Genomic DNA, 27865 nt, shown 5'->3' with positions numbered 1-27865 from the left:
CACAAAATACACGATATATGTACACACAAATGACTTTGTTGTCCATACAGTGACTAAAAATGCAAAATCCCCACATGTATGAATTGTATTTTTTATTCAAAGTTGTAAACAATCACCATACAAAACATTATTTTTATATTTACTGCAAATGATTCTAACTTGCAACAGTAAAGTCTTATAAGAACATACTCTTAAACTGAAAGCAGTGCTCAACAAAATAACACTGGCAAAAACAATGGTTTAACAAGGTAGCTCTAGTACTCTTCTTAGGTCCAAACTCTGGAAAACCTACAAAGCCTCAACATGTACTCTGATGGCTATCCACTTCCTCTTGGCTGAAATCTGTTTCTTAGACAATGTCCATTACCTACACGTTGCTTTCTTTTTGTTCATTTCATGTCGAAAATCTGGGTAGCTCTCATAAGTGATTGGCAACTCCAAGTAACAGCCACAAGTGTGCACAAGAGGTCTTCTCTGACGTCCTTCAACTTTTGTGAAGCTGACAGTGATGCTCTTTCCTGTGAACAAGTCTGATCCAGTGCAAAATCTGAGGAAAGAGGAGAGGTGCTTGGTGTCTGACTCTCTGAGATACGTGCTTACATTCTTTACAATTTGTTTCTCCTGGGTATTCTGGGTACTGGGGTAAGTAATTGAATTTTGTAACATCTTCTTACAAGCAAACAACTTTGTTTAGTATTTTTACATCAGATATTTTGACTTGCTATAACATACCAATTAGGCTTTTATGTCTTTCATAAGTTACTGTACCTATTAACTTTATTTTTGGTCACTGACAAAAATACTCAATGATGGATACAGAGCATGTCATTCTTAATTATATTCTTTATTACAACCTTGATACTGCTATGGTCATCGGAGCAATAAAATGCAAATGAAGAGTTAACGGTTTATTATAAAAAAAATTGTGTCAGATTTTATTCGAGCCACTACAAAATAAATGACAGTCAAATTTAAACAATTGTGAATCCAAATATATTGTGCCAAACTGTATATTTTAATGAAGTACTACGACATGAAAGGTGATTACTATGAGGGCCCATGCAAAACATCGTGAGATGTATGTGAGAGGGTCAGAATACATAATGTCTTGCATGCCCCCTCATAGATGACCAATGCCACTGAATGTCAGTGAAACCAGGGGACTGGTCTGTGGCTGGTGAGGGATGAGGCTCTGACGTATTTTTCAAAACACCTCCGGATTACAAAATATCATATAGCCTTGTGGCCTAATATATCTTCAATGAAATTAGATGTCTGATTGTCCATTTTAAATAATGTATGCCTGAGTCAAATGACTAAAAGGGCAAATGTCGGTAGTTTAGGGGTTAATAACTTGAGGAATAGCAGAATGCACGCTCTATAATAAACTCTGTTATGCACAAGGTGACATCCATAAATTTTGCTTGGTTGAAGTTGGGCTCAAAGTATTAAAAACAATCGGTATGGTATTAGCTTTTGCCCCAGAAAACCTAACGTTAACTAAACGGGAAAACGACAAGGAAGGATATTGCACTTGCCAAATGCTGTAACTATAGGTAGCGATTCGTAGCCGATAATTAGTAGGCTATTATAGCACTTAACAACACCTCGTAATTTGCCAATGTAGTGACGTACTGCTACTGACACTGTTGCAGCGACACCCATCGATTGGGTTGAATTTATCTCATTATTTCGACTTTTTAATCTCATTATTTCGACTTTTTTTTACCGGCGTTTTTTTTTTTTTCACTTGCAGAGCAATGTGTCGTTCCTTCGCCTCGCCACATTGGTGACCCCGGACGGGTCATCTTGCCACATTAGTTACCCTAGACGTTGGAATGTTCGGCAAGCTGCTGAAAGAAGTCGTCTCGCCACATGGGTGACCCCCGACGTCAGAATGAGTCAGCAACTTGTTGAAGAGGTGTTTTCCTCGGCCACATCGTCCCAACACTCGCGATTGGCAGCAGTCGTGACATCAGCGAAAGTGCCTGAGTTCTGGCAGAGATCCGGCCACGTGGTTTCAGCTTATTGAGGCGCTGGTCCACCTGCAAGGAATCACCGCAGACGTCCCACATGGTCGTGGCGTCTATGGCAAGCCTTTTGAGCATTTATTCGATATCAAGGATATCAGCCATTTGCATTTTTCACTAGTTTGGTCTTTGCCGGCACTAGTTGGACGTACATCCAAACTAGTTATTAGCTTTGTCTTACTAGTTGTACAAAAACGCCGACTAGTGGCTAATTTTCAACAAGTAGTGGCACTTTTGTCCAACAAGTGTTGATTGGTTTTCCAACTAGTGAAATCAAGAAACACACTTGTAGTGCCAATTGCCCAGCTAGTTCGCTTTTTGATGCACATGTGGCACACTAGATTGAACTAGTCATGTTCAAAGTCTTACTAGTTAACTAGTAAGACATAAAAGCGTCAACATGTTAACTAGTCAAACACAGTTTGTTCCTACATGTTAACTAGTGACCTCTGATTTCCTCCACTAGTTTACTAGTGACAGCCGGAACACCCACTAGTGACACTAGTGACAGACAAATTACTGACAAGTTAACTAGTGTGCTCCCCTACATCCCTTGATATTGAACTAGTGAGTGTCAAATGTTTTACTAGTTAACTACTGACGTGCCAAATATCCATTTGTTATACAAGTGGGCCAGTTTGACCTCACTAGTTATACTAGTGAGACCCAAAATGCTCACTAGTACAACTAGTGGATGCCAATACACTCGTTTGTCAACTAGTCAAAGGGTGTTTTTAGTTCAACTAGCTAACAAGTGATGCCCAAATGTTCACTAGTAGAACAACTGGACACATTTTGCTCACTAGTTGCACTAGTTACACCAAATGCTAATCAGGGGGCGGGAAAGAAAAAAATGATGACAACTCCTATTGGCTCTTAGATAAGTGCTCCACCCAGCAAAGAATTAACCCTGTAAAGCCTGAGTCTGCGTTTCCACAGTTGTTTACTGTCCTGGGCTAAATATCAATACAATATATTAGATCATGTGTCACTTTACTGGTTTATTTTTTTGTTGTTGATTTTTTGAAATTCTGAAACTCAAGACTATCCAACTTCATTTTTTAAGCACTTTAAAACAACCACAGCTGACCAAAGTGCTATACAGAAAGATAAAAACATTGTAAAAACAGACACAACGGCTCAAAGACATAAAAGTTAAATCTGATAAGACAAAATGTGTGCAGAAGCTCAGAGAGGTAGAGAGGGACAAGACCGTTCAGGGATTTAAAAGTAAATAAAAGGATTTTAAAATGAATCCTAAAATGTACAGGAGGAAATGTGCTCATGTTTGCATGTGCCTGTTAAAAGACGTGCTTCAGCGTTCTGGACCATCTGCAGACGGGACATGGCCGAGGCACTGACCCCCACATAACGGGCATTACAGTAGTATGAACAATAACTACGTAGATCTCTGCCGGAGCAAATACTTTTATGAGTTTCAGAGACTTATTATTTACTGTTCTACTGTATATAAGCCATCCATTAGTGGAAGACCAACATTTTAGTCACACAGGGTTCTTCTTGAGACCCACTCACCTGAATGTCTTTTCTCTTCTGTCTCACAAAACTAAAATAAATGGGCTATTATCAGGCTTCTGCTGTAAACTGTGTTGTAAATGCAGGTCTGGGAGAACTGGAGAATGTTTCACAGAGCAATGGTGTCAGCGGTGTACTTGTTGACATCCGCACCTTGTCTTTCATTATCTTTACCATGAAAACCAACAAAATAAATACAGTAAAATACAAAAACAGAGCCCTGGCTCCTTACTTTTGAACAGAACCAATTAACGTGCCTACAGGTTTCTACGGTCTTTATTGAAATCTGATTTTTTTTTGACAGCATGTGTGATCTCTGTTAGATGTTGGAAGAAATTTTAATTGTTGTTTCACCAATTCTTTTCAGACTTTTCATGTCTAGACCAATTTAAAATACTTATGTAAAAATATTTAAATACACAAGAACTATATACAACAATTTAACAACGATTAAAAGGGTATATTAAAAATATTAGAGACAAATCTCTCAAATCATATCGGATATGATGATGACAAATGCTGTGCTTCTCCTCCTGATGTTCTTAAGTAACAGCATTATGTTGCTGAAGATGCCATCTTAAGGTCCAAAGTGAAGCAATTCCTGTGCAGCGGCGTCTTTCAGCAGTTGTCTCCACACTAAAAACGGCGCAACTGTTATTTCTAACGCACTGTCACAGTCACAACAAAGTTGTACTCCATGGATAAGAGCAAGGAAATACAATAATTCTAACATACAAAAGCAACAAACAGTAATAAGAATATTATGTTCCAAAAATTGCACTTTTATATTGCTTTTTAACGGCTACGGACGTCAGAGCCAGCGGCAGATTTCATAAAGTTCTGCCAACATGAGGCCTCTCTGGGCGCCTACTGAGAACGTCAAAACGGGACACGCAAAACTCTGCAATCTTGAGAGAAAGTTTATTGGCAGAAAAAAACAAAACGAGTATTACCTCTGAAAAATAATCGTGAAACTACATTTTGTACGACAATATTCCTTACGAATAAAAACAAAACGAACAACATATCTGAAAAATAATCGTAAAACGACATTTTGTCCGACAAGATTACTTAGAAATAAAAAACTAAACGAACAACATATCTGAAAAATAATCGTAAAACCACATTTTGTACGACAATATTACTTACAAATAAAACAAAGAGCTTTACTTCTAAAAGGGATTTTCTCCGGCTTCGTCTGTCGTTGGTTGCCACAAACAGTATCATGATTGGCTGTTGTCCTTACCGATGCATCCTGGGTAAAATAGGAGGAGCGACAACGCGTCCTATCGCCGTTTGAGTATTTATTCGTTCTTAGGCTTGATATCAAGCTAGTGAGCGCTTGTAGGCGCTTGATATCAAGCTAGTGGGCGCCCTTAGGCTTGATATCAAGCTAGTCGGCTCTTGTAGTGCATACTTGTTAACAAGGAAGCTCCAGTTGCCCACTTTTGAGCTTACATGTTCACAAGTAAGCAAAAAAATGCTCACTAGTTCACTTGTTTGACCTTATTTTAACGTCACCAGTAAACTAGTGGGCATTTTTTTAGCTTACGTGTTTACAAGTAAGCACAAAAAATGCTCACTAGTTCACTAGTTTGACTTTATTTTAGCTTCACTAGTGAACTTGTGGGCAATTTTTGAGCTTACATGTTTACAAGTAGGCGCTCAAAGTGCTTACTAGTTAACAAGTAAGCTTAAAGTGGGCAACTGGAGCTTACTTGTTAACTAGTAAGCACTATAAGCGCCACTAGCTTGATATCAAGCCTCGAGCATGTAAAGCCTGATAAAAAAATAAATAAAAATAAAAATATGCTCATAAGACTTGTCATAGTGGTGTCTACTGCCATCGTGTGGTCAGAATTTGTTTGTACTGTACGGTATGGTAATAGGCATGGGGGCAAGAGCACCATTTTTTTTTCATTTTATGTTCATTTTAAAAGCCTAGCCACAGACTTCACTATTACTTGATGTGAAATGTGGCCCAGGGCAGATCCGTCATGGGCCTATTTTCAAAAACTTTAAAAATATTTTCAAAACCAAAGCAGCTAGCGACCAAAAACCCAAAACGGGCACCTACCTTAGGCATACAGGAGTCTCCATGAGCAGCGGCATAAAAAATTAAAAGTCAATCCCTAAGAAAATACATTTTAGTTATTTTTTATGTAAGTATGACAAAACATAAAATGACCATAGTGCATTTTCAACCTATGTTTTAAACAGCAAATTAATCACTCAATTTTCACACCAGAAACGTTATATTTGAGGAAAGCATGCAGAAACATCTTAACTTTACTCAAGAAAAGCAGCATTTGCATTTTTCTATTTACAATCACAACTTATTTAGGTTGAATTCCGGTGTCAATATTGCCACAGCACGTCTTTCTGGCTATCTGGCCCACGCCCTTCAACAATCACTTTAGCCTGCTGGTAGGCCCGGGTCAGGTTCCTGGACTTGTACATGTTCCAGTTACTCGCCATCTCCTTCCTGCTCTCCTCGACCCTGCTCCTCCTGCCGGGCAGTTGCTCCAAGTCATTGTTCTTACTCGCTTCTGAAGCCCGGGAAGGTTAGCACCAAAACAGTTAAGAGGGACCTGCTGATGTGGAGCAAGATGGCGTTGGTCAGCCTGTGCCCCTCCCGGCACCTGTATCCCTGCCAGGTTGGGTGTGAGGCCGTCAGGAACTTGAGCAGGTCCCCGAACCTGCCCCTGTGGCGCATGGCAAGGGAGAGGAACTGGACCCTGCACTCCTTTTTGTCCTCCCCGCACATCAGCGAGTTCCACAACGACATCCCGAAGGACGCCATTGGGGCCATGGGGAGAGATGGCCGCTTCAGGACCACGCGGTCCGTCTCCTCAACCAGCTCAACCAGGGTGTCGAACATCACAGAGGCTGGGTCGCCCCTTTCGAGCTCCATGTCAATCTCCAACTTCTCTCGCTTGCAGCACTGAGCCACAGACGAGTTGGCTTGGACCTTCCTGGCCAGGTAGGTGGCGTAGTTGCAGATCGCAGTGAGGAGCAACTAGTCCATTGACTGGTCCGGCTGGTCGTCAGACTGTTCCCTGGCAAGCTCGGCCAAGATCACCTCATCATCCCCCTTCTCCTCTACCTTGGCGCGGTCCAGGGGAAGAACCCAACAAGGTTCAGCAAGTGCAGGCACTGGGCAAGCCTGTAGCTCACCATGAAGTTCTGCACGCTGGTCCAGTAGTTGGTGCTGCACATTGTGTGGCACTTGCCAAAAGAGTGCTCAGTCAGATCAGTTGGCCTTTCGCCCGCACACATACTCAACTCCGGCGATCTTGAGGAGGATAATGTCCCTGCAGGAGGTGGGCAGGGCATTGTATGATTTAATGCAGTATGGAGGAAGGGAGTAACTACCTACTACAATATTTAGCTTTACAAACTTTTTTTTTATCTACCTTTTCTTTTCCTTTTCTAATTTTCCATCCATGGCTACCTAAAAAACATGTTTCTGTTTCAGAAAGAGGTATATTATTGGTCTGTCTTATTAAATGATTAATTTTTTTAACATTTAAATGTAACATAAAACACGTAAAATAAAAACAAAAACATGTTTTAGTAAGGACGCAGAAATAGCTCTATTAACGTATTAAATGTTTTGGCCAAAAGCGGGCAATTGGCTTAAAAAGACCTTATTATTTGAAAGTAAAGTTACGCTGTTGTGTCGATACAAACTCCGACATGCCTGCCAGCACAAAACAAAGAGTTATTTAAGTTGAAAGTTCTTGAACATAAATGCGTAAATCGGAATTGTTATACATATGAACAAATATTCGTCGAGATTATTGGTTATAAGAAAAAAAAGCTGGCAGTTATCATTCAGTTTACGTAAATAATTCAACATAAAGATACGCTTTTTGCACAACGTTTTTAAAGTGCACACATAGTGCTATTTTAGATAACAATTACCTTGAATCCTCGACCGAATCCGTCTAGAAACTCCTGTCGATTTAGTTCTGTTTCCCTTGAAATTCGGCATGAGAATGTAGCGTGTATGCGCAATGTATGCAAGAGTTGTACCGTAAAGTAATACTCAAGTCTGTGGCCTAGTACATAAAAAAAGTCAGCTCGTAACAGATAAATGCATGTAATTTTGATATTTTCTTTGTAAATACATGCGTTCAAACAGTTGTACAGTAAATTCACTACTTTCATTTCAAATGGTCCGGGAGCTTAAGGGTTAAAGCTTCACGACATGCCATCTGAATAGTGACCAATGAACATTTTTGTCCCGCCTGCTCATTTGCATGCAGTCCACTCTGATACAAGTTGGCATTTAGTCACACCAGTGGAATTAACGGCAACATGTTACGGTGTAGATGTTCTCTAGTAAGGGACAAACGCCCACTAGTTGCACTAGTCAGGTTTTTATTTGACCTTAGTAGTTAAGTAATGTTTTAAAAATCGATCACTAGTAAACTAGTAAGGCATATAATGTTGACTAGTAACACTAGTTGGGATTTTCACAACCTTACTAGCTGACTAGTGAGGCTCAAAACGTTAACTAGTTCACTGGTAAACCTGAAGATATTCACTAGTTGTACTAGTTGGCCTCATTTTGACCTTACTTGTTTACTAGTGAAACACATGTTTTCTTACCAGTAGCACTAGTTGAGGCCAGAGTTACTCACTAGTTTACTAGTGACATGGATTTTCATCTCACTAGTGAACTAGTGGAAGGCATTTTGTCTCACTAGTCACACCCAGATATGAACTTGTGCAAGATTTGATCAAATATGTTTGACATTTTCCCTACATGTACGGCTTTTCTTTTCACTAGTTGACCCTTATGCAGTACTACTGAGCAATAATGCACAACTAGTACAACAAATGTTTAACATGTAGGCATTTTAGTTGTACTTGTTAATGTATTGGGCAAACTAGCTGTCATTTACACAGTGCTAGTTTAACAAAATTTCTTACAAGTTGGAGCGTGTGCACCACTAGTGAACTTGTAATGTGTTGTAAGATGCAAACATGTGCATTGGTCAAATTTGATTTTTTCAGTTTAACAAAATTTCTTACAAGTTGGAGCGTGTGCACCACTAGTGAACTTGTAATGTGTTGTAAGATGCAAACATGTGCATTGGTCAAATTTGATGTTTTCAACTAGTTAACAACTTGCGTGCGCATGCCACCTAGTGCCAAATAGCGTCAAACATGCTCATTCAAAGTCCGTACAAGTTCAGTAATGAGCCTGACAAAAGAGACAAAATACCTTCCACTAGTTCGCTAGTGAGATGACAATCTGTGTCACTAGTAAACTAGTGAGTAACTCTGGCAATAAGTAGTGTTACTAGTAAGAAAATGTGTTTCACTAGAAAACAAGTAAGGTCAAAATGAGACCAACTAGTCCAACTAGTGGATATATTCATATTACTAGTGAGCCAGTTCACATTTTGAGCCTCACTAGTTAGCATGTAAGGCCAAAAGAGGTTGCAAGTAGTCAAGCAATCTGTGTTTCAGCATTCACAAGTTAACATGTAACCCGTAAATGGCAGCCTAGTTAGCTAGCTGCAATTCTTCAGAACAGCTTGTAAGCTAGTGTCCAACATGCAAATAAAGTGGGTGGGCTAATAACACAATCTAAATCCTGACTGGAGGATTGTAATTGTGTAGCCAATGGAATTTCAGGATGCAACATGTCTGCCCCACCTCCTCATTATTTTTGTGTAACTAGTTAACTAGTGAGCAGATTGGCATCCACTAGTTGTACTAGTGAGCATTTTGGGTCTCACTAGCACTAGTGTCACTAGTGAGTGTTCCAGCTCTCACTAGTGAGCTTGTGCTGCAAATCATAGGTCACTAGTTAACATGTTAGAATAAGCCACAGTTGACTTGTTAACATGTGACTGAAAATGAGTGACAAGGTAGAGTTTCTGTGCAACTTGTGTGACAAAGTGCACATCTAGTGTGGCTGAATGTCCAACTAGTGCTGGTAAAGACGGAGCTAGTGAAAAATGCAAATGGATGATATCCATGATATCGAATAAATGCTCAAAAGGCTTGCCATAGGCGTCCCTCGACCAGCGCTGGTGAGAACGGCTGGTACAGTCCAGTACCGGAGTCCCGATCCGTCGACCGGGATCGTCCAACCAGGCGGCCTCAGCAGTAGACGTCATGCCAGCATCATCCAGCTGCCCCTCGGATTCACCGTGCCCGCAGGTATGGTCCGAGTATACATCGGAGCGGGTCAGTTGGTGGTGGTGCCGTAGTAGGTAGCTGCTCGGGCCTTAAATAGTCGATCACCATACAAAAGTAATCACCGTGGCGGACGTGACGTCTAATCTTACGTGACGTCCCACCTCCCCAAGATGGCGTTCCCCGGCGGCTCGCCCTGTGTGCAGTTTTTGGCAGTCCTCGACGAGCTTTACGAGTTCTCTCGCCTTCGCCGTCGACGTCGCCTCGACGCTTGCGCCGCACGGCCGGACGCAGCCGAGTCGGCGCGCGTCATCCTCCGCGGCGTGCATGAGCATCGGAGCGCAGTGGACGCCGGCTTCCTGAGTCTGACGCTGATCGCCAGGGCCGCATCGTGCGCGACAGTCTTCCTCCACGACGTCCTGGAGTGCCTGCTTCGGGACGCGGATGTCGTGTCTCAGTTGGTGAGTCCTTCGGCCTCGGCCGATGCGATGCTAGCGCTAATGCTAACGTGCGGCAGGTGGCGCTGTTTGGCTGCGGCGAGCAAATGGTGCGTCACATGGCTACCAAGAGCGTCTCCGCCTGCGTCCTCCGCGAATTGCAAGTGTCCGTGAGTACGGCGGTCGGTCCCCGCATATCCACGGCTTCTTTATGTTTGGACGTATTTGGCAGCTGTCGTGTTCTTGACGATAGGGCACGGTCCATCCCGCATGGCGCGGGATGTGCGAGCGAGCGCTTTTCAGCTCGCCGGCTGGCCCCGAGCTGGACGCCTACTTGTGGTCTCTAATGCGCGTCCTCCAGGAACTTCTGCGGGACAACCGTCCAGGTGGGCTCTCAACACGCATGCGCATACTGGCGCCTTTTAAAATATTTTCCAAATCGCTTGTAAAAGTTGACTCGCCGTGCCTTTTTTGTTTGATCTGATAGATCTCGCCAGGACGCTTGTGACGGCGTTTGACGCGAGCGTATGTGCGGTGGCGGCCCGGTTTCTCCCCAACCACGATGCACTCGGCCACCCAGACACCCTTTGCCTCCTGCTGGACCTGCTGGAAATGGTGGCGGTGTTCACTCCAGCAGCAGGGGGTCCCCAGCTGATGCGCGTTAATGCCGCCGCCTTGATGGCTGCTGTCGGCCACGCGCCGCACTACTTTGTCAGCAAGAGGGCGGCGCTGTTGCTGAAGCGGGCAGCGCTGGGCAAAGCCGGCGAGGACTGGCTGCAGGGGGCATCCGGCGCGGACATCGGCCCTCTGGCACCCGCAGCGGCGGTGCTCCGTTGGTTGCCGAAAGTCCGCTTGGAGTCGGCCTCGTTCTTCGGCGGGACCAAAGGCGGCAGCGGGCAGGACTGCAGCATGCTGCGTGCCGCAGGCCTGCTGCTCATCAAGAGCGTCCAGCATCAGGTAGATGATGCTGCCGCAGGTGAGAACCGGTCAAAGTCGTCGCCCCATGGCACTCTCTGTCATTGCACCTTAACGGGTGCCCCCCCTATGTTCAGGTGCTGAGCACCTAGCGGGCCTTTGGCGCTGGGCGCGTGAGAAGGGCGCGCAGCCGGCGGACGGCAAGCACGACTGCGCCGTCCTCCCGCTGCTGTTCGCCGAGCAGGACGACGACATGATGGAGGCGGCCAAAGCTGCACTGCTCATCTTCCTGCGCTTCAGGTATGCGCGCCGTCGTCCCGAGTCTACGGCACCTTGACATATGCGCGCCTTTCTCCCAATAGAGACGTGTGGCTGCGGAGCAGGCGGGCCTTGTGCGCCATCGGCTGCAATCCGCACTGCCACTTCGTGTTCCTGCTGCGGGCCATCTCATGGGACCACCGCACCCTGCTGGACTTCCTCATTTCGGAGACCTGCTTCCTGGAGTACCTGCTGCACTACCTTCACTACCTGAGGAGCGACCAACGGGGCTTGGCGGTCTCATGCCGATGCCTGGGCGCTGGCGCACTGGTGAGTGCCCGGGGTTGCCTGCTCCGGCTGCGGCTCCTGGTGGCCCGGCTGTGCAACAAGAATCTTTTCCCCTACAAAGCGGATGCGCTCCTCCGACTCTTGGCGCAGGTCGCGCCGCATCGCACGCCCACGACGCCAAACGGAAAGCGTTGGTCTCGTAGCTGGCACTCTGCAGGAAATATTCTCCGCCATTCTTCTTCTTACCCCAAACAAAACATTTGAGATTTGCCTATTTTCTGGCCAAAATGCAGGCGTGGCGGACTCCTCCTGCGCGTTTCGATGTTCAGTCAAGATTTTTTTGTTGTTGTTGTTTTTTTGGGGGGCACGGGGGTGTCATGGACAGGTTCGTGAATAAAGCATTGATCCTAACTTGAGTCTGTTTTTCTTTCAATTGTCTTTATGCCGAGTAGCCTACTGTTTTTGTGCAGACCATCTTGCCACGCCCGGCTGCTCTTATTGTCTCTGAGAGAAGCGCGAGGGGGCCTCTGGGTGGACGGACAAATGAGCCTGTCATGCCAAACGCAAGCGTGAGTAGGAGTCAGTGTTGACGCACTCTCGTTTGCTCGCTCTGGGTGAACACAACAAGCGATCTCATTGGATACCAAGCTGTCAATCAATGTACTTTTACAAGCTCTAAATGGCTATTTTGTGGCAGAAACATAACGTGTGAGCAGAATATGTTGGACTTTCACTTATATAGCACTTTTCTACCTTGGGTACTCAAAGCACTTTACACTAACTAGTCATTTACCTAGTGATGACGCAGCATCAGAAGCAACTGGGGGTTCAGTGTCTCGCTCAAGGAAATTTCGACATGGTCTTGATGATCAGGGGATCGAACCCACAGCCTCTCAGCTGGGAGATGACCACTCTACCAACGTGGCATGCCGCCCCCAATATGTTGAGCGAGAGAGGGCTATTGCGAGCGAGCAAAAAGGAATTTTGAGCGAGGAACTTCGTTTCAATATTTTTTCTGCGCTCAAAATCTGTTTTCGCTCGCTCAGTTTTATTTACTAGGCTCAATTTTTATTTTTATTACAATTTTTATTTTTGGAGGTCCCAGAAGAAAAGGAGTATTTGAATAGAATAGTCTTTAATGCCGTTTTGAGAAACCCGAAGGTACAACATGAAATTGGGAGGCTTAAGTGCAAGACAAACATAAATAAAATAAAAAAACACACACAAAAAGAATGTGCAAAAATGCAAATGCAAAGTGCATAAAACATTTTGTAGTCTGTGAATTGAATTGCATAGTGGTGGTGCATGTTCATGTGTGTGTGGGGGGGGGGGGGGGGGGGGGGCGGTCAGTGCATGTTTTTGTTATTGTTAAAGATGGTGATGGCTTTAGGAAACATGCTATCCCTCAGCCTTTTGGTCCTGTAGCGCCTCCCGGAGGGCAGCAGGTTGAAGAGGTGGAAACCAGGGTGAGAGCAGGTTGAAGAGGTGGAAACCAGAGTGAGAACTGTCCTTGAAGATATTCCTGGCCCTGCTGTGGCAGCGGGAGATGTAGATGTTCATCAGGAAGGGAAAAAGCAGCCGATGATCTTCTGGCTGGTCTGCAAGCGCAGGTGAGAAGCTTTTTGGGTAGGAGCCGTGTGCGCACGGGTCCGCTGCGGCACTTTTGCCAAGTGACAATGTGGCGGAAACCATAGGATTCCCTCATGATTCAGCTGGAAAACCCACATTCTTAAAAAGTAATTTTCCAACTCAGCCACAGGCAATTAACAGCAGAAAAAGTAAGCGTAAAAAAATGGCGGCAAGTGGGGAAGCTCGGCGCCTTTGTGCATTAGCACCAACAAAAGGCGAGACGTCACCTTCACAAACGTTTTGCTTTGATTCTTCTGGCCATCGCTCTTTCCATTTTCATGTCAAATGTGAGAAGGCCAACGAGCTGCCCATCCTATGCCGGCACTGGTTAGATAAAGCAAAAATGTATGTGTGTTACCTAATGTTCCTACACGGACATAGAAAAATGACAGACGAGTTAATAAAAAGTAAACTTTTTATTTTATTTTATTTTTAATATTTACAAGTGCCACTCATTCTAACAACTCAGTCACGCAAATGTCGAACTCGAGCAACAACAAACAAGCAAAAGGAATAACAGCATACTCAAGGTACGTAAAGAAAAATAAATAAACAAAAATAAGGCACATTTAGTCGACAAATAAATTAACATTTTCACAAGAAGTCCTTATTTTCACAGCTTTCGAGTTTGTGCAATGCTTTAACGTGTCCAGGTAGGCTTTCAAATATGATTTGAATACAACAAAACTTGGTTTCTGCTTGGCAAACTTGCTGGCATGTGTATGGAATTTGGCCAACAAACATACAAGATTAAGAACATAAGCTTTTTGGGCAGGAATCACATAGAAAAAAAAAAAGAGATATACCCAATTTTAAAACATATTTGGATGTCCAATTTTCTATCCAAGAATAAGTTCAGGTCACACCAAAAAGTCTTCCTGAATGTACAGTCCCAAAAGAGATGAAGCAGCGTTTCCTCTACTTGGTGACCAGAAGGAACAAAGAGGGTCAATATTCAGCCCTTATTTAACAATCCTTGAATTGACTGGATAACACCTGTGCAAAATTTTGAGGGAAACTTCTCTCACCTTATTGGTAACAAAAAAAGTTCTAGGGAGTAACCAAGTCTTTTTCCAATCTATATTAGTATAAGAATTGTTCCATACAAATACAGATGCCGGTTTACTAATTGAATTCTTTTGGATTAGTTCTCTTATACAGTTATTATTTGTATTTTTACTCAGAAAAGCATCTGAATTTCCTATATATAGATCAGAGATAATTATTTCCTATATATAGATCAGAGATAATTGTGTGGTTGATACCAATCCTTTCTTTTGTTATAGAATGCAAAGCATATGAATCCCAGAAGGAATAGCGTCAAATACAATAGCATATTCTCCTGGGAGTACTGGAATGTTATACAGTACTCTGCTAAAAATTGAGCATAGGTGAACATATGACCCTCCTTGTCAAACAAGTTGAGAAACAAGAAGTAAGCCATTATCAACCCAATTCTTAAAAAATAGTGACTTGTGCTTATAACAGATATCCTTGTTATTCCATATAAAGTATTTATGAGGAGAAAAAATTATGTTTGTAAACCACAGACCAGCACAACAGTAGCTGCTTGTGAAAGTTGGACAACTTAGCAGGAAGTCGATCTATACTATAATTGCATCTTAACACAAAGTTCAATTCACCCAAGGCTTCTAAAATATATGTAGATATAAAGGTCGGCAGTGACGTAGGATTTATTAGGTATCTCTTGATCCGTTTGATTTTAAATCAAGAATGGAGTGTCTGAAAATCAAGAACATTGAAACCGCCAGAGCAACAGTTGTTGATCATTACGCTTTTTCGAATAAGATGTGCTCTCTTTTTCCATATAAAGTCAAACAGGGCCCTGTCAACCTTAGCACAAACATCATTTGAAACATCAAGTGCCGAACTAGCATAAACTACTCTAGAGAGACCCTCTGCTTTGGAAAGCAAGACTCGGCCCATTATAGTCAAGTCTCTTTGAACCCAAAGACCAAGCCTTTGATTCAAGGAGAATATCAGAGGGTTAAAATTATCATTCATCCTTAACTTTTGGTCTTTACCAATAGTAACCAAGATATTTAACTTTTATCTTAACTGGAATACCCAAGATCTCCGAATCGTTATATGTTTTAATGGGAAGTAGCTAACACTTGGTTAGGTTAAGCCTGAGGCCAGAGGCTACTGAAAATGAGTTTAAAAGGCTGACTGCAAGATCAACCTGAGTCCTATCCTTTAAAAAAAGAGATGTGTCATCAGCTAGTTGGCTCAGAGTGATAACTCTTTCTGCAATGGATAGTGCACAGGTGTCAAAGTCAAGGCCCGGGGGGCCAGATCCGGCCCGCCACCTCCCTTTTTGTGGCCCTTGAAATGCTGATTTGACTTCAGATTTCTGACTAAAATACCAAAATCGCAAGTTGTCTTTAACTTTTAAAAATTTGGGGGAAGAAAAACAAACATTTTCTTATTCTCCAAATCTCTCATGAACAGAAGCCGGCAAAAGGCTTTTGATATCAAATCTTGGTAAAAGTGTGATCAACACACTTAAAATGTATTTGAATTCATAGTCATTACGGCCCTCTAACAGAAACTATCACTACAATGCGGCCCAAAATAAACATTTGCTTGACACCACTGTTTTAGTGGTACCATGAGGCAATTTAATGAAGATATTCCCTGAGTTGTACAAAATGCGAAATGTTTTTATGAAGTGGTCACCAAAACCAAATAATTCAAGAGCTTCAAATATAAAATGATGTTCTATGGACTCAAATACCTTACAAAAATCAAGAAAAAGAATTAAACAATCAATACCAAATCTGAATAGTCTATGACGTCTAGGACAAGTCTTATGTTATCTATTATATACTGTATCTGCCAGACATAAAGCCATTTTGTGATTCATCAATAATGTCATTTAGGACCTTCTTTAATTTACTAGCTAGACACAATGCCATGATTTTGTAATCATTATTAAGTAGTGTGATGGGTCTCCAGTTATCCAATAACAAAGTATCTTTACAAGGCTTCGGAATGAGCGAGATTAACCCCTGGCATAGAGTGGGAGGGAGTTTACCCTTGTTTATACTCTCAGTAAAAACCTTAAGCAAAAAAGGAGCAAGCTCCACTGAAAACAACTTAAAGAACTCAGAAGTTAACCCGTCATTTCCAGGGGATCTGTTTAATTTAACTTTCTTAATAGCCTCTGTAATTTCTTCGGTATTAATGGAAGAATCACATATTGTCTTGTTAACTTCTCCAATAGTTCTAACATTACCTAAAGAGCCAAAAAAGGATTCTAGATCAGTAATTGACAAGTTAGATTATACAAAGACTTATAATAGTTTTCGCAGAATTTCGCTACATCTTCTGGTTTATCAACAACCATGCCATTTATAGATAACTTATTTATACCATTTTTAGTTTGTCTCTGTTTCTCTAATTTGAAGAAATAGCTGGAACTCTGCTCTCCCTCTTCTAACCACTTGGCCCTTGAGCGTATGAATGCTCCCTTGGCTCTGTTGGTGTATAGCTGATCTAATTTAACCTGAAGAATATGCAATCGTGCCCTTTGTGCCTCTGACAGATTTTCATGCAGCATAGAGGACAAGGAGAGTAATTCAGTAATCAAGCTATTCTCTTCTTCCTTCCTATTTCTTTTCAATTGCGCCCCTGTATCCATTAAAAGTTTTCTCAGTTCAAATTTTAATAGCTCCCAATATTTTCCATATATTTGTTTACTTTCTGCCAATCGCATGTACTCAGTAATTTTACTTTTAATTAACACAATTACGGATTCATTTAACAAAAGCAAATTATTTAGCTTCCAATAAGCAGGAGACCTTTTCACACCCCTATTTGAAGTATTCAAAAACAAAACAATGGCCCTATGATGCGTCAACTCTGCAATCGGTATATGAGAAAGTTTCAGAGATGAGCCAGAAGTCTATTCTGGACTGTAAAGTGCTAGACTTGTTTTTCCAAGTAAATTCTATTGAGTTTGGGTTGTTAACCCTATATATCTCAACCAACCCTTTTTCTTTCATAAAATCAGTAATGAGAGAGTTTTCTTTTTGTGTACTTGGCCATCTATCGACCTTATCATTCACTGTAAGATTAAAATCCCCACCCAAAATAATTTTCATATCAACAAAACGTTCCAAGAGAGCATCAATCTCTGTGTTCAAGCTTTCAAACAACTCCTTATTTTCCTTAACATTGTTATAACCCTAAACATTACCTCTTAAACATAATTGGTTATTGTAGGCCACAACCATCAGAATGAAGTGTCCAACTGGGTCTTCTGGTGTGAGAATTACCTTGCCACCGAATTTATGTTTAATAGTCAAAGTTCCTGCTGAATGTTGATTTCCATGCGACATCCACAAGTCCTCCCCCCACTGCGACTTCCAAAAGGTACGGTCTTCAGATAAAGAGGGCGATTCCTGGATCAAAACTTTTAGCATAAAGAAAAAGTGCCTTCCGTTTTGTAATGTCTCCTAAACTTCGAGCATTCACTGAAAATAACTATAAACGAAATTATTAAAATGAACAAATGTCACTTACACCTGTGAAAGAACACTGGTTATAAAGCGTACACAGAACAGAACTTATCCTCGACGTAAATCTCAAACCCGTGCATCAGATCAGTCATTCCGTCTCACACCATCTCCCTTGCTTCTCGTCCTCCGCGTGAGGGAGCGTAATCTCCTTGCCGTTGACGAAGGCTCTCCCCCCGACAAAATAAGCAATTTTCTTCTCCTGGCGGGCTCGCTGGACCAGCGGTCAGAACCGCTCAGACTCTCCCGATCCTCCTGTGAAAGATCCTCTTGGACGCGAAGATTATTTTGTCGAAGATATTCGTGGCTCTTAGATTCCTTCCAAATCAAATCATTGAAATGCCGCATTGTGAATTGAATGATTATGGCACGGGGCCCTTGTCTGGGCTTGACGGCTTTTTCGGGACCCAACCTGTGAACGGAGTCGATCACATCTGGAAACTTTTCTGTAGCACCTGGAGCCACAATCTGACAAATGTTGATCACCTTCGATCTCACCACCTCTCCCTCTACCTCAGGCAGCCCGTGCAAGCGTAAATTCCATCTTGTCTTGTATCTTGAAATCTCCATCACTTGGTATTCCAACTTCTGTAACTTTTCTTCATTCTTTTTAACTCTCATGACTGTCTTGTCTAATTTTGACTTCATTCCTCTCACCTCGGCTGAGACGAAGTCAATGGACTTTTGGACGTCCTCTATCAACTTTTCAGTCGACTTGCCTTGATTTTCGATAGCTAGCGTTAATGCTTTTACAATGCTAGCCGCAATGTCTTCATCCATTTTCTCAATTTTGCCTTTCTTCGAGCCCGAGGCTTTAGTTGGAGTAACAAGCAGTTAGCCTTCAGTTTAGCGTTTAACTGAGCTAGTGGTTGACATAACTTTCGATGGTTATTTGTTACTCTGATGCAACTTATTTTAAAATAGTTCGAGGGTAGTTCTATGAAACGTCTATAGCCTAGACGCCATCTTGGCTCCCCCCAATAAAAAGTAAACTCGTGGTTGTGCTCAACCCAAAGTGTCGTCACTGTTCTCTGTACAAATCAATGAGATAAATGGATCATTTATTACCATACCATTACTTCTACTTGACTTCCAGTGCGCTGGAGGTCGTTTTGCTAATTAGCCGCCCTTCATTAGATGACTCTTCATTTATTCTCATTTGCACACTGTGCTAATTGGCTTGCCACTTGACATGTTGAAGGAAATCCTCCTGGTACCACGCGCTCTTTGACCGTGCAACAAATGGTCGGCGTACGCCTGGCATGTCCAAAGTCTGGCCTGGGGGCCAAATGTGGGCCGTGGTCAATTTCCATCCTGCCCACAGCCTCTGTCATAAAATAAATAACGTCTGGCCCGCATGGAAAATGAATACATTGGGCAGCAGCACTGTTACGTGCGTGTACTAATTGCTGCCATCTATAGGCTCAATTAGGGAACAGCAAATTAGTATATGAGTAATTGACTGTATGAGCCCCTAACTTTCTAAAATGGCGACAATCAACAAAAGGAGGAAAGTTGACTGCGAGGGCCGACGATTCAAGGATGAGTGGAAATTGGACTATTTCTTCACTGAAATACCGAACAACTGTGTCTGCTTCATTTGTAAAGAGACAGTGGCTGTTTTTAAAGAGTTCATTGTGAAGCGACATTACCAAACAAAACATGCTGACGTATATGGCAAGATCACAAGTAATGAACGCGGCGAGAAACTGAAACATCTTGAAGCTAGTTTAATCTCACAGCAGCAATATTTTACAACTTTTACCGACAGCTGGATAAGGACAAGTCCGAGAGATTCGAGCATTTGGTAAGAAAATGCTAAGCTTGTTCGGGTCGACGTATTTGTGTGAGAAGACATTTTTGGTTATGATCTTAAATAAGAGCCGTGTGAGGACATCTATCGGACTCTCACAAGACATCTTGCGCATCCATACTACTGCCATAGAGCCACACCTGGCCTTTGTCCTGCACTCCAGATATCAGTTTCACCCATCACACTCATAGGGAACCAGTCATTTTTCATTTACGATCAGTCTTTTTTTTTTTTTTTTTTTTTACTTTTCACTCCAGAACAATAACCATTTAAAAATCCAATCAACATTTATTGTTACTAATGTCATATTTTAAATGAGCCCTGCACTTGTGGATATGACTCTTACTTGTTCATTTCTCTGTTATTGTGTTTACAATTTTTATAAGTATTAATCTGCCATGGTGAAATATTTTTTTATATTTCAAATGTAATTTGCACCCAAGAGTACAATTACTTCTGTTCAACTGTTACAAAAAAGTTAATTAAAGTGTTAAAAAAAGTGGTTAAGTGAATATTCAATTTCAATATTTCATGTCAATTCCATTTTGATATGCACGTTTCAAATTAACCAAAACACATGCTTAAGATAGCTGAAATTAAAATAAAAAAGCAAATGTGAAACACAGAACGGCTCGCTGAAATGTGGTTTTAATTGCTGTTATATGTAAAGAAAGCCCGCCAAGGTTGGCCCCCCTACATTTTTAACACACCAAATCTGGCCCCCTTTGCAAAAAGTTTGGACACCCCTGGCGTACGCCATCGAGGTGCTGGGGTGGCCGGTCAATTCCGTGCCCGCAAAGCTTGTCAAGTGCAAAAACGCTTCTTGAAAACTTAAAAACTAACCAAGTAGATACCGCTCATGTTGTGAAAAGAAAAATCATTGTTGCGAGCAAAAAAAAAAAAAAAAAAAAGAAAAAGAAAAAAAAAAGATGGTTCAAATAAATACTTAAAAAATGTACAAAATTCGATGTTAAAAAAATCTAATGAAAAATGAAAAAATGAATTCATCCAAGTAGAATTCTATTAAAAATGTCCCTTACTTTTCATCTACGTCAGTTCATTTCATATGTATGCATATGTATTTTGTTTTTTATTTTGTTATTGCCATTCATGCGCAAGTCCAAGTCGTCTTTTTTGCACCCCACAAGTGCTTGGTATAAACAAAGCTAAAATATGATGAGAACTAAGCAAACAACAAAAATCAGAACAATATAAAAACTAAGAGTCATTCCCAAAGGAATCTGGAACCAAGCAACTGAAAACCAGGCCAAAGGTCAGTAAGTCAATTGTGAGTGACAGTGGGGACACGGGCTCATTCTAGTCAGGCGCTTCCACAGGGCACGTTTCACGAGAAAAAGCTTAACTTCATTGTCATCCTAGTCTCTTTCCCTCCCATCTTCAGTTGTTTTCATCTGCTTCTTTTTCATGACCCCACTTCTCTTCATCATCCGAGCCATGCCTCGCTGCCATAATTTTGGTTCATCCCCGCCGCCGTCCTTCCGGTCCTTCCTTGTCCGGCGGGAAAGCACATGTGGGAGTAGCCAGCCATAGGAGAAGCCGGAGTGCCATCCAAGAGATGATGGTCAGCCTTGGCCTCCACCACTGGCGGAAGCACAGCAACCATCTTCCCTTGACCCTGGGCGCTCTTACCGAGAAGCCGACTTCGAGCGCGTCTTCTGGTCCGGCCCAGCCACCCCGCCTCACAAACCGTGGCAGCCGAAAGCTTGGAGATCTCTCTTGAGGAATGACCCGTTGGCCTTTGGGTTGGCTTGTACTCGAGGCTTGACTGGCGCTTCTTCTCTCTCCTTTGTGAGAAAGCTATTTTCACCAGAAAGCTATTCCAGAAGCTCACGTGACGGATGCAAGCGCGGAATATGAAATGACGGGTCGGTATGCAACACATGCCTTGGCTGCGAAGGCTGTCAACTGTGGAAAGCCCCGCAACACTTTTTGGGGGTAAATTCAGCCCATCGAACGGGCAGTTAACCCGGCTTCTTTTCGGAAGGGCATTTCCCCAACGAGCCGCTTTGTAGATAATAAATCCGGCAGCAGGGAGCCAAGTGTGACCCCAGGCACTTCCCCCTTTTCCTTCTTTGGGGCTATGGTGTTGACGATGTCTGCCGCCTCCCTGGCTCATCCAATGAGCGGCTGCCACCTCCGCCCCCGTCCCGCCTCCCCAAATTTTACCTCCGGCGCCCACGCTCGAGCTCCCCACACGTTCGGCCGGATCCCTGAGTCTGCAGTGAGCGAGCGGTGGCGGGTGGGTTGGCCGTCATGCCCCGTCCGTGTCGGTCAGCGTACGTCTCACACAAGCCCCCGTACTCATACATTAGCCTGACAGCCATGGCCATCCAGAGCAGCCCGGACAAGATGCTCCCACTCAGCGCCATCTACCACTTCATCTCCGACAACTTCTCCTTCTACCGCCACAACACGCATCGCTGGCAGAACTCCCTGCGCCACAACCTGTCCTTCAATGACTGCTTCATCAAGGTCCTGCGCAGGCCCGAGCGGCCGGGCAAGGGCAGGATGTGGGGCCTTCACCCCCTCTGTGGGAACATGTTTCGCAACGGGAGCTTCCTCCGGCGCCACAAGAGGTTCAAGGCGGCGCGACCTCTTGACCAGGGGTTCTCACAGCCACATCCACCACGGCCGGCTTTCAAGCACCCCTTTGCCATCGAGAGCCTCATGGCCGCCACCCCTGTCCGGTGCGGGGACCGCTGGCACGTGCGCCCCTCTAACCGGACGGCTGGCAGCTTCGGCCATGCCTTTCCCTTGCTGCCTCCCGCCTTGCCGAGCGGCCTGGATGGCTGCTAGCTTCCCGCCGTCCCAGTGCCACTCAAAGCCACGCCCGCTTTTCTCACCGTGTGCCCGGGCGTCCCTGTAGCACCTCTCCTCGGGAGCGCGGCGCCCTTCCCTGCTCTTGCCCGTAAAATAGCAAATGGCACAAATCGAACATTCGCTGCTCCCGTTGAGCGAGAAAACGTCTTTTTCAACTAACTTTTCCTCACGTATTCTGTGCAGTGTTCATCGGTGACATACTGTGCTTTTCTCTCAAAAATGAAAATATGAAATGACTTTAGCAGCTTTCAAATGTTTTGCTCCTCCCTCGAATGTTAGGTTTTTTTTTTGTGGAAATCGATTGTAACTCCAAATGATGAAAGGTGTCCTCATCACAAGTGTTTATCAAGCAGAATTTGCATGCATTCCAACCAACAGTTGTGCGTTACTTGAAGAATATTCCTGTAGCTGAAAAAGAAGCGTGTTGTGTCATTGGAGAGTTTCAAGTCTTTTCTTCACATCATAGCAACCATCTCATGTGTTTTTTTTAAATTAAGCAGTAGAAAGACATCCATCCCTGAATGTTCATGTCTCCTTTTTTGATGCAAGTTTCAAAATGAAAACATGATGACACAACATCCAAGCACTGCACTCACTCAGCTGCATTGCTCCTAACATCATTAAAACAAAAAGAGTCACAGTGATTGTATTTTTTCATGTTTGGCTCCAGCTTCTATGTAGGTGTTTTCTTGTGTTATAATCACGTGTCGTTTTCCAGACACACATAAGTACATGGATTTTCATTCTTTGGAGCCAGCCCGCTCTCTCTACTCCGGTCAGTGGACAGAAAACAAAAATTTGTTAGCCCCCTCCGACACCCAGGATTGGGATGAAGCTGCTTTGGCAGTCAATTAAGCTGTAAATTTCTGAGTTTATGTAACAGGATTAAACATTTACATGTTATTATTTTTTATCTTAGTTATATTTTGAATGTGATCTCAATGAGTCATTTTAATTCTAGTCATGTTTGGTTATTTCCGGTGCATTCTGCTTCCACGATGCTTAGTGTGGTACCGCGACTGACCGGCATTCCCTCAGTAGCCGTCTTGCTATCTCAGGGTAAGATGTGTTTGGGCTCTGTCACTGTTTTCTTAACTAAAGTCTTTGAAAGTTCGAGCTATTTCAGGTACACATTGTTATAGCTGGATACAGGGAGATGTATTGTTACTTGTGTGGGTGTTGTCTTTTATTACATAGCCGACAATGGAAAGTGTTGTTATTCGCATTATGAACATGCATGTTTTGTTGGAAGCAGATGCACAGCTCGTGAAGACAAACTGTCTTCTATTGTCTTCTGTAGGTTTGTTTTATGTTTATTGACCGCATTCTGCAGTTTCTTTTCTTTTAGTTATTTTTCATTTAGTAGACTGCTGTGTCCTAGCCAGTGGGTAGCAATGTTCCCCTATTTTTGTTTTTTTTGGTTTTGTTCTTGGAGCGTTCCAGTAGGGATGAAGAAATTTTGTTTTATTGATTGGCTCTGTATTAATTGTATATATGTGTATATACATTTATTTTTTTATCATTGACTGTTTGCTTTTAGAGTTGCAGTTTTGCTCTGATGGAACCAGATGCACAGGTCATGAAGAGAAATTGTCGTCTATTGACTTCCCCAGAGTTGCAATGTTGCAGAGGAAGACAAATCAATTTAATCAAAATAAAAAAAAGATAAATAAAATTTAAAAAAAGAAACAAAAAAAAACCGCCCACTTTGGTTACACTTACAAGCCGGGGAGACGGAAAGCACTGCAAGAGGCCAGACAAATCACGAACCGATTCCTTTCCCTTCTCACAGAGCGCCTCTACTGGCGCTTCCCAACTCGTTTATTAAAGTATGTTGTCCACAACCCCTAAAGGCATTGGTGTGACAAGGCCAACAGCAGGCTGGTCCCGGCGCAGACAAATTGATTAGGTCTCGACAAGGAGAAATCCAAAGTATAACATTTTAAGGCGGTCAAATGAGGGCCCAAGGTTCAGGTCCATATCGGAACCCGCAGCCAGCTGCTTAATTCATGTCCGGTTCGGGCAACGTAGAACATTTCATCAATGACACACAAGGAAGGAAGACGAGAGGCTTTTAATTCTTTGTGTCGCATGGAGAACAGCCAAATGTGTACAGACCTGCTGAGGCCTCGCTATTGATTACAGTAGCCCAAGTTATGTAATGTTACTGTCCTCAAGGATTTTGAGGCACCCCCCCATGGCGGCAATGCTACATCAACACGTGATAGTGGTGTGTCTGTGTGTATGCTATACTATCAGATATCAGTTCATATCAGTGGGTACTATTTTCCTCATCCTGCCATCCTGTCTTGCACTCAGGTAGTGGTGTCTTTGCTCACTCTTTCCACAGACAACTTTGTCTTTCATGATTCAAACATGTACTGCTGAAGAAATGCTTTGTAGTAGTAAATATGGGAGAACTTATGTGCATTTATTCGATCAACTTGCTAGTTCTTTTCATGGCAACATATATAAATCCAAGTTTTTCCTTGCGTTCTTGCGGAAATTGTCCTGGCAAATCAAATTTTCGTGCAGCAAGCTCAGGATAGCCCTTGACTATCGCTGATGGACGTCGCATCTGCCGGCCGGAGTTGCCGTCCAAGCCTTTGCTGGATTTTGCAAATTGAACTCCAGCAATAACGGCCCACTCAGGGTTTGATTGGCGACGGCACCGAAGCAGGGGCCTGAGCATCGTGACTTTGCTCAAGTCCCGAAGCTCCATTCATTTGCTTTAGTGGAGGACCAACATCAAAGGATCTGGGCTCTTGATGTGACTTTGCGAGATGGGCTCAAAGGCCTGTCTTTGGGTGCTACAAGCATTTTGTTTGTGTCAGAGAAATCTCTAAAAGAAGACTAAGACAAGCCTAGCTGCTAAGCAGCAAAAAGAGTAACTCAGACCAGCCAAGATTGACTTTTCTATACTGGTACAGGGAAAAAGCTTGGCGAGCGAACTCAGGCGTTGCTGGCACTAATTCAACTGCTCAAGCACCCCTTCCTGGTTTTTATTCATTCAGCAAAGACATAACAAAAAGTGCCAGTCGGGCGCCACCAGCTGGGCCAAGGTCCCAGAACTAGGACTGCATACATAGATAGCAGTGCAAACTATTCTAGACAAGAAATAAGCACATAATGATAACAACCGCTTATGATTCCCTTCACAGTTTGTTCTCCTTCAGTCGGAATGATTGTGTCAAGGAAGTCCTGATCATGTGTGGCATCAATCTGCTCTTGAGATATTTGGATTTCATTTTTGTACTACTGAGTGTATTTCAATGTGAAGTGTCTCGCTTGAGTGTATGAACAAAAATGGTTGCTCACAAAGTCATTGAGGCGAGAGAAACCAAAGCTGTGGCCAGCCACGGGTGGACGAACCCTTGTCTCAATTGAGCCTTTTGTTGGAGGTGGACACAAACTCTCGTGAAATGATCCTCGTTTGTCTGGGTGATGCAATCAAATAAGACAAAATAGGATTTCACCGTACAGCTACGCGAACGGTGTGCGGCCTTGCCAGCAACTCCTTGGTCTTTGCCGATTCAGTGCCCACCGTCTACCATGCCTTTGCCGTCCTAATGCCGCGTTCAGATGGAGCGTGATGGAGGCGTAAAAGCGGACTGATTTGTATTGTAGTCCATGGAGTTTGCGCAACAAGGCGCGATGATATGTCGAGCAACGCGCGGCATCGCGGGACAGGCGCGGCGCATAATTACGTGTGATGCATGCTTCTAAACAAATATTGCCGCGTTGCGTCAGCCAATCAGCTTCGGGAAAGTTCAACAGCTCATACAGGGGGCAGGAATGAATCATGGCGGCTGCTTTGCGGTCACCCGCAGCTTCCCAACACGGCCAGCTGAGCTTTCAATACAAAAACAGAGCCAAGCAAGAGCACTCACCTGGGTTGTAGAATTGCGGAAAGGAGAACTTGGGACAACATGTATGTGCAGCATTTGCTTCCTTTTTTAACAGTTGTTGAACCGTAGTTACTGTGCTAAGATAACAATAGTGCAGCACAGATAGTACAGTATTTAGCATGGTAATAGCCACCTGATTGCGACATTGAAACTTTTTTTTTTTTTTTTTTGGCAGACAAGTATTGCCGCAAAGCAAGGTTCGCACAGGGTAAAGAAGAAGAGTAAAGGTGCTTTCGGAGAAAATATTGGCTCTGTCACATCCCGGAAAAGTGAAAGTACTCAGCAATTCTCTCCTTTCGGATCCACTGCAAAGTGGACAGCAAGCTCACTCCCCTCCCCTCGTGCAACACTGTGGCGTGAAAAGTGAACTTCATCTTGACCTCACGACAAAACGCCTCACGTAGAGCATACCACACGTTTGGACGCGTTCCATCTAAACGCGGCATAAGACCCCTCTCTGAATCTTCGTGAAGCGGGTGAAGCAAGACGGCCAGACTCACTAAAATGCCACCATGGCAGGGGGAGTACAAAAATACAAAATACAAATACAAAAAGCAACTAAATCCTGGCCAAGTACAAAACCAAACAAAAAAAAAGAAGCAGCCAACCAAACACAACAAAAAAGAAATCTCTCAGATGAAATCCAAACATGGCAAGAAAGACGGATGAAGATACTCTTCTGTCGGAGGAGCCCTTCATTTGCTCACCAATGAGCATTTTGCGCACCTTCCATTTGTCTCGTTCCTCCTCAGAAAGCCACGTGCCCAACATTTTAACTTAGGGCGGGAGCCGCCCCGGGATATGACCTCGTTGCGCCTTCCAGCCGGCCTCCTTCTTTGTATTTGTTGTGTCGACCAAGGACGAGGCGGCCATTCATTAGTCCGCAAAGTCAATTGGGTGTCACTGGCTTCGTTAAGCTGCCCGTCAGCACTTTGACGCCTTTTGGGTGTGTGTGTGTGTGCAAGAATACGCTTGATATATAAATGCACATCTGAGCGTAAAAACTCTACTTATGTGGCGGACATATCAATCTAACTTTATTACTGTCGAAAAAATATATAATTTTGAAGTTACTGTTGAGAAGACAACCATACTTTTGACCTTCATTTTGGGGGAAAAAGGCCATATTTTATTTGGGGAGTTATGGTACATTCCGCCTGGATCAGACAGTTGCTCTAGCATAATAATTGTATCTTATTTGGAAGAAATGGCGGACATGCATACTGCACATTGATGGATGCTGCATTGTGACAGATTCACTCTTAATTCTGTCACGTACTGATGAATTAATTGAATAATGAGTGCCTTTTATGTAGTGCCTTTTAAACACTTTTTTTGTTGTTGTTGTTGGTTTTATTTGAATGAAGGAGCTCTTGATTCAAAATCAGAAAAAAAATGCCAAGGCGAAGGTGTCTGGATCCAAAAAATGAAGCAAGACTTTACATTGATTCTGGAAAAGACAAGCTTGGACTTGATGTGAAATACATCAATGCATTCAAAGGTAAGCTAA

At 43.2% G+C, this 27865-nt stretch overlaps 3 protein-coding genes and 1 long non-coding RNA gene across 11 annotated transcripts; 2 read left to right on the top strand and 2 right to left on the bottom strand.

Annotated features, from left to right (window-relative positions):
- Window positions 1-276: 276 nt before the first annotated feature.
- On the bottom strand, window positions 277-5125 carry LOC148425224 (uncharacterized). Its single transcript, XR_015865439.1, has 3 exons — window positions 4716-5125; window positions 1826-4202; window positions 277-547 (listed from the first exon to the last, which is right to left on the bottom strand). It is a non-coding gene; the product is annotated as an uncharacterized LOC148425224 (long non-coding RNA).
- Window positions 5126-5697: 572 nt separating this feature from the next.
- LOC148425223 (uncharacterized) lies at window positions 5698-10538 on the bottom strand. Of its 6 annotated transcripts, XM_088413579.1 has the most exons (3): window positions 9595-10538; window positions 6983-7020; window positions 5698-6880 (listed from the first exon to the last, which is right to left on the bottom strand). In XM_088413579.1, the coding sequence occupies exon 3, from the start codon at window positions 6478-6480 to the stop codon at window positions 6106-6108; it is 375 nt and encodes a 124-aa protein (XP_088269705.1). In that variant the 5' UTR covers window positions 6481-6880; window positions 6983-7020; window positions 9595-10538; the 3' UTR covers window positions 5698-6105. The 6 variants fall into 6 exon arrangements, with proteins under 6 accessions (XP_088269705.1, XP_088269700.1, XP_088269702.1 ...); XM_088413574.1 differs by having other exon boundaries at window positions 6983-10538; XM_088413576.1 differs by lacking the exon at window positions 6983-7020 and having other exon boundaries at window positions 7494-10538.
- lins1 (lines homolog 1) lies at window positions 9606-27845 on the top strand. Of its 3 annotated transcripts, XM_088413571.1 has the most exons (10): window positions 9607-9749; window positions 9899-10186; window positions 10243-10332; window positions 10416-10548; window positions 10650-11138; window positions 11215-11377; window positions 11440-11665; window positions 12094-12192; window positions 13049-13233; window positions 27723-27845. In XM_088413571.1, the coding sequence occupies exons 1-9, from the start codon at window positions 9705-9707 to the stop codon at window positions 13091-13093; spliced, it is 1578 nt and encodes a 525-aa protein (XP_088269697.1). In that variant the 5' UTR covers window positions 9607-9704; the 3' UTR covers window positions 13094-13233; window positions 27723-27845. The 3 variants fall into 3 exon arrangements, with proteins under 3 accessions (XP_088269694.1, XP_088269697.1, XP_088269695.1); XM_088413568.1 differs by lacking the exons at window positions 12094-12192; window positions 13049-13233; window positions 27723-27845 and adding an exon at window positions 11745-12034 and having other exon boundaries at window positions 9606-9749; XM_088413569.1 differs by lacking the exons at window positions 12094-12192; window positions 13049-13233; window positions 27723-27845 and having other exon boundaries at window positions 9608-9749; window positions 11440-12034.
- Window positions 21843-22813, top strand: LOC148425222 (forkhead box protein B1-like). The gene has a single exon (XM_088413852.1). It carries the CDS (start codon window positions 21881-21883, stop codon window positions 22421-22423), a length of 543 nt encoding a protein of 180 aa, XP_088269978.1. The 5' UTR covers window positions 21843-21880; the 3' UTR covers window positions 22424-22813.
- Window positions 27846-27865: the final 20 nt, after the last annotated feature.

This window comes from Hippichthys cyanospilos, chromosome 4 (genome assembly GCF_059441005.1).
Source record: "Hippichthys cyanospilos isolate Australia breed blue-spotted pipefish chromosome 4, RoL_Hcya_1.0, whole genome shotgun sequence".
In the NCBI taxonomy this organism is placed as follows: Eukaryota; Metazoa; Chordata; class Actinopteri; order Syngnathiformes; family Syngnathidae; genus Hippichthys; species Hippichthys cyanospilos.
The sequence above is the reverse complement of the archived record's forward strand: the minus strand, read 5'-3'. Positions and strand labels throughout refer to the sequence as shown.

Excerpts from the sequence above, each read along its gene's own strand:
- LOC148425223 (XM_088413574.1), bottom strand. The coding sequence starts at position 6,480 with ATGGAGCTCGAAAGGGGCGACCCAGCCTCTGTGATGTTCGACACCCTG.
- LOC148425222 (XM_088413852.1), top strand. The coding sequence starts at position 21,881 with ATGCCCCGTCCGTGTCGGTCAGCGTACGTCTCACACAAGCCCCCGTAC.
- lins1 (XM_088413568.1), top strand. The coding sequence starts at position 9,705 with ATGCCAGCATCATCCAGCTGCCCCTCGGATTCACCGTGCCCGCAG. Across the intron at positions 9,750-9,898 it reads CGGATTCACCGTGCCCGCAG|ATGGCGTTCCCCGGCGGCTC; the intron begins GTATGGTCCGAG and ends CACCTCCCCAAG. Across the intron at positions 11,378-11,439 it reads CTCATCTTCCTGCGCTTCAG|AGACGTGTGGCTGCGGAGCA; the intron begins GTATGCGCGCCG and ends TTCTCCCAATAG.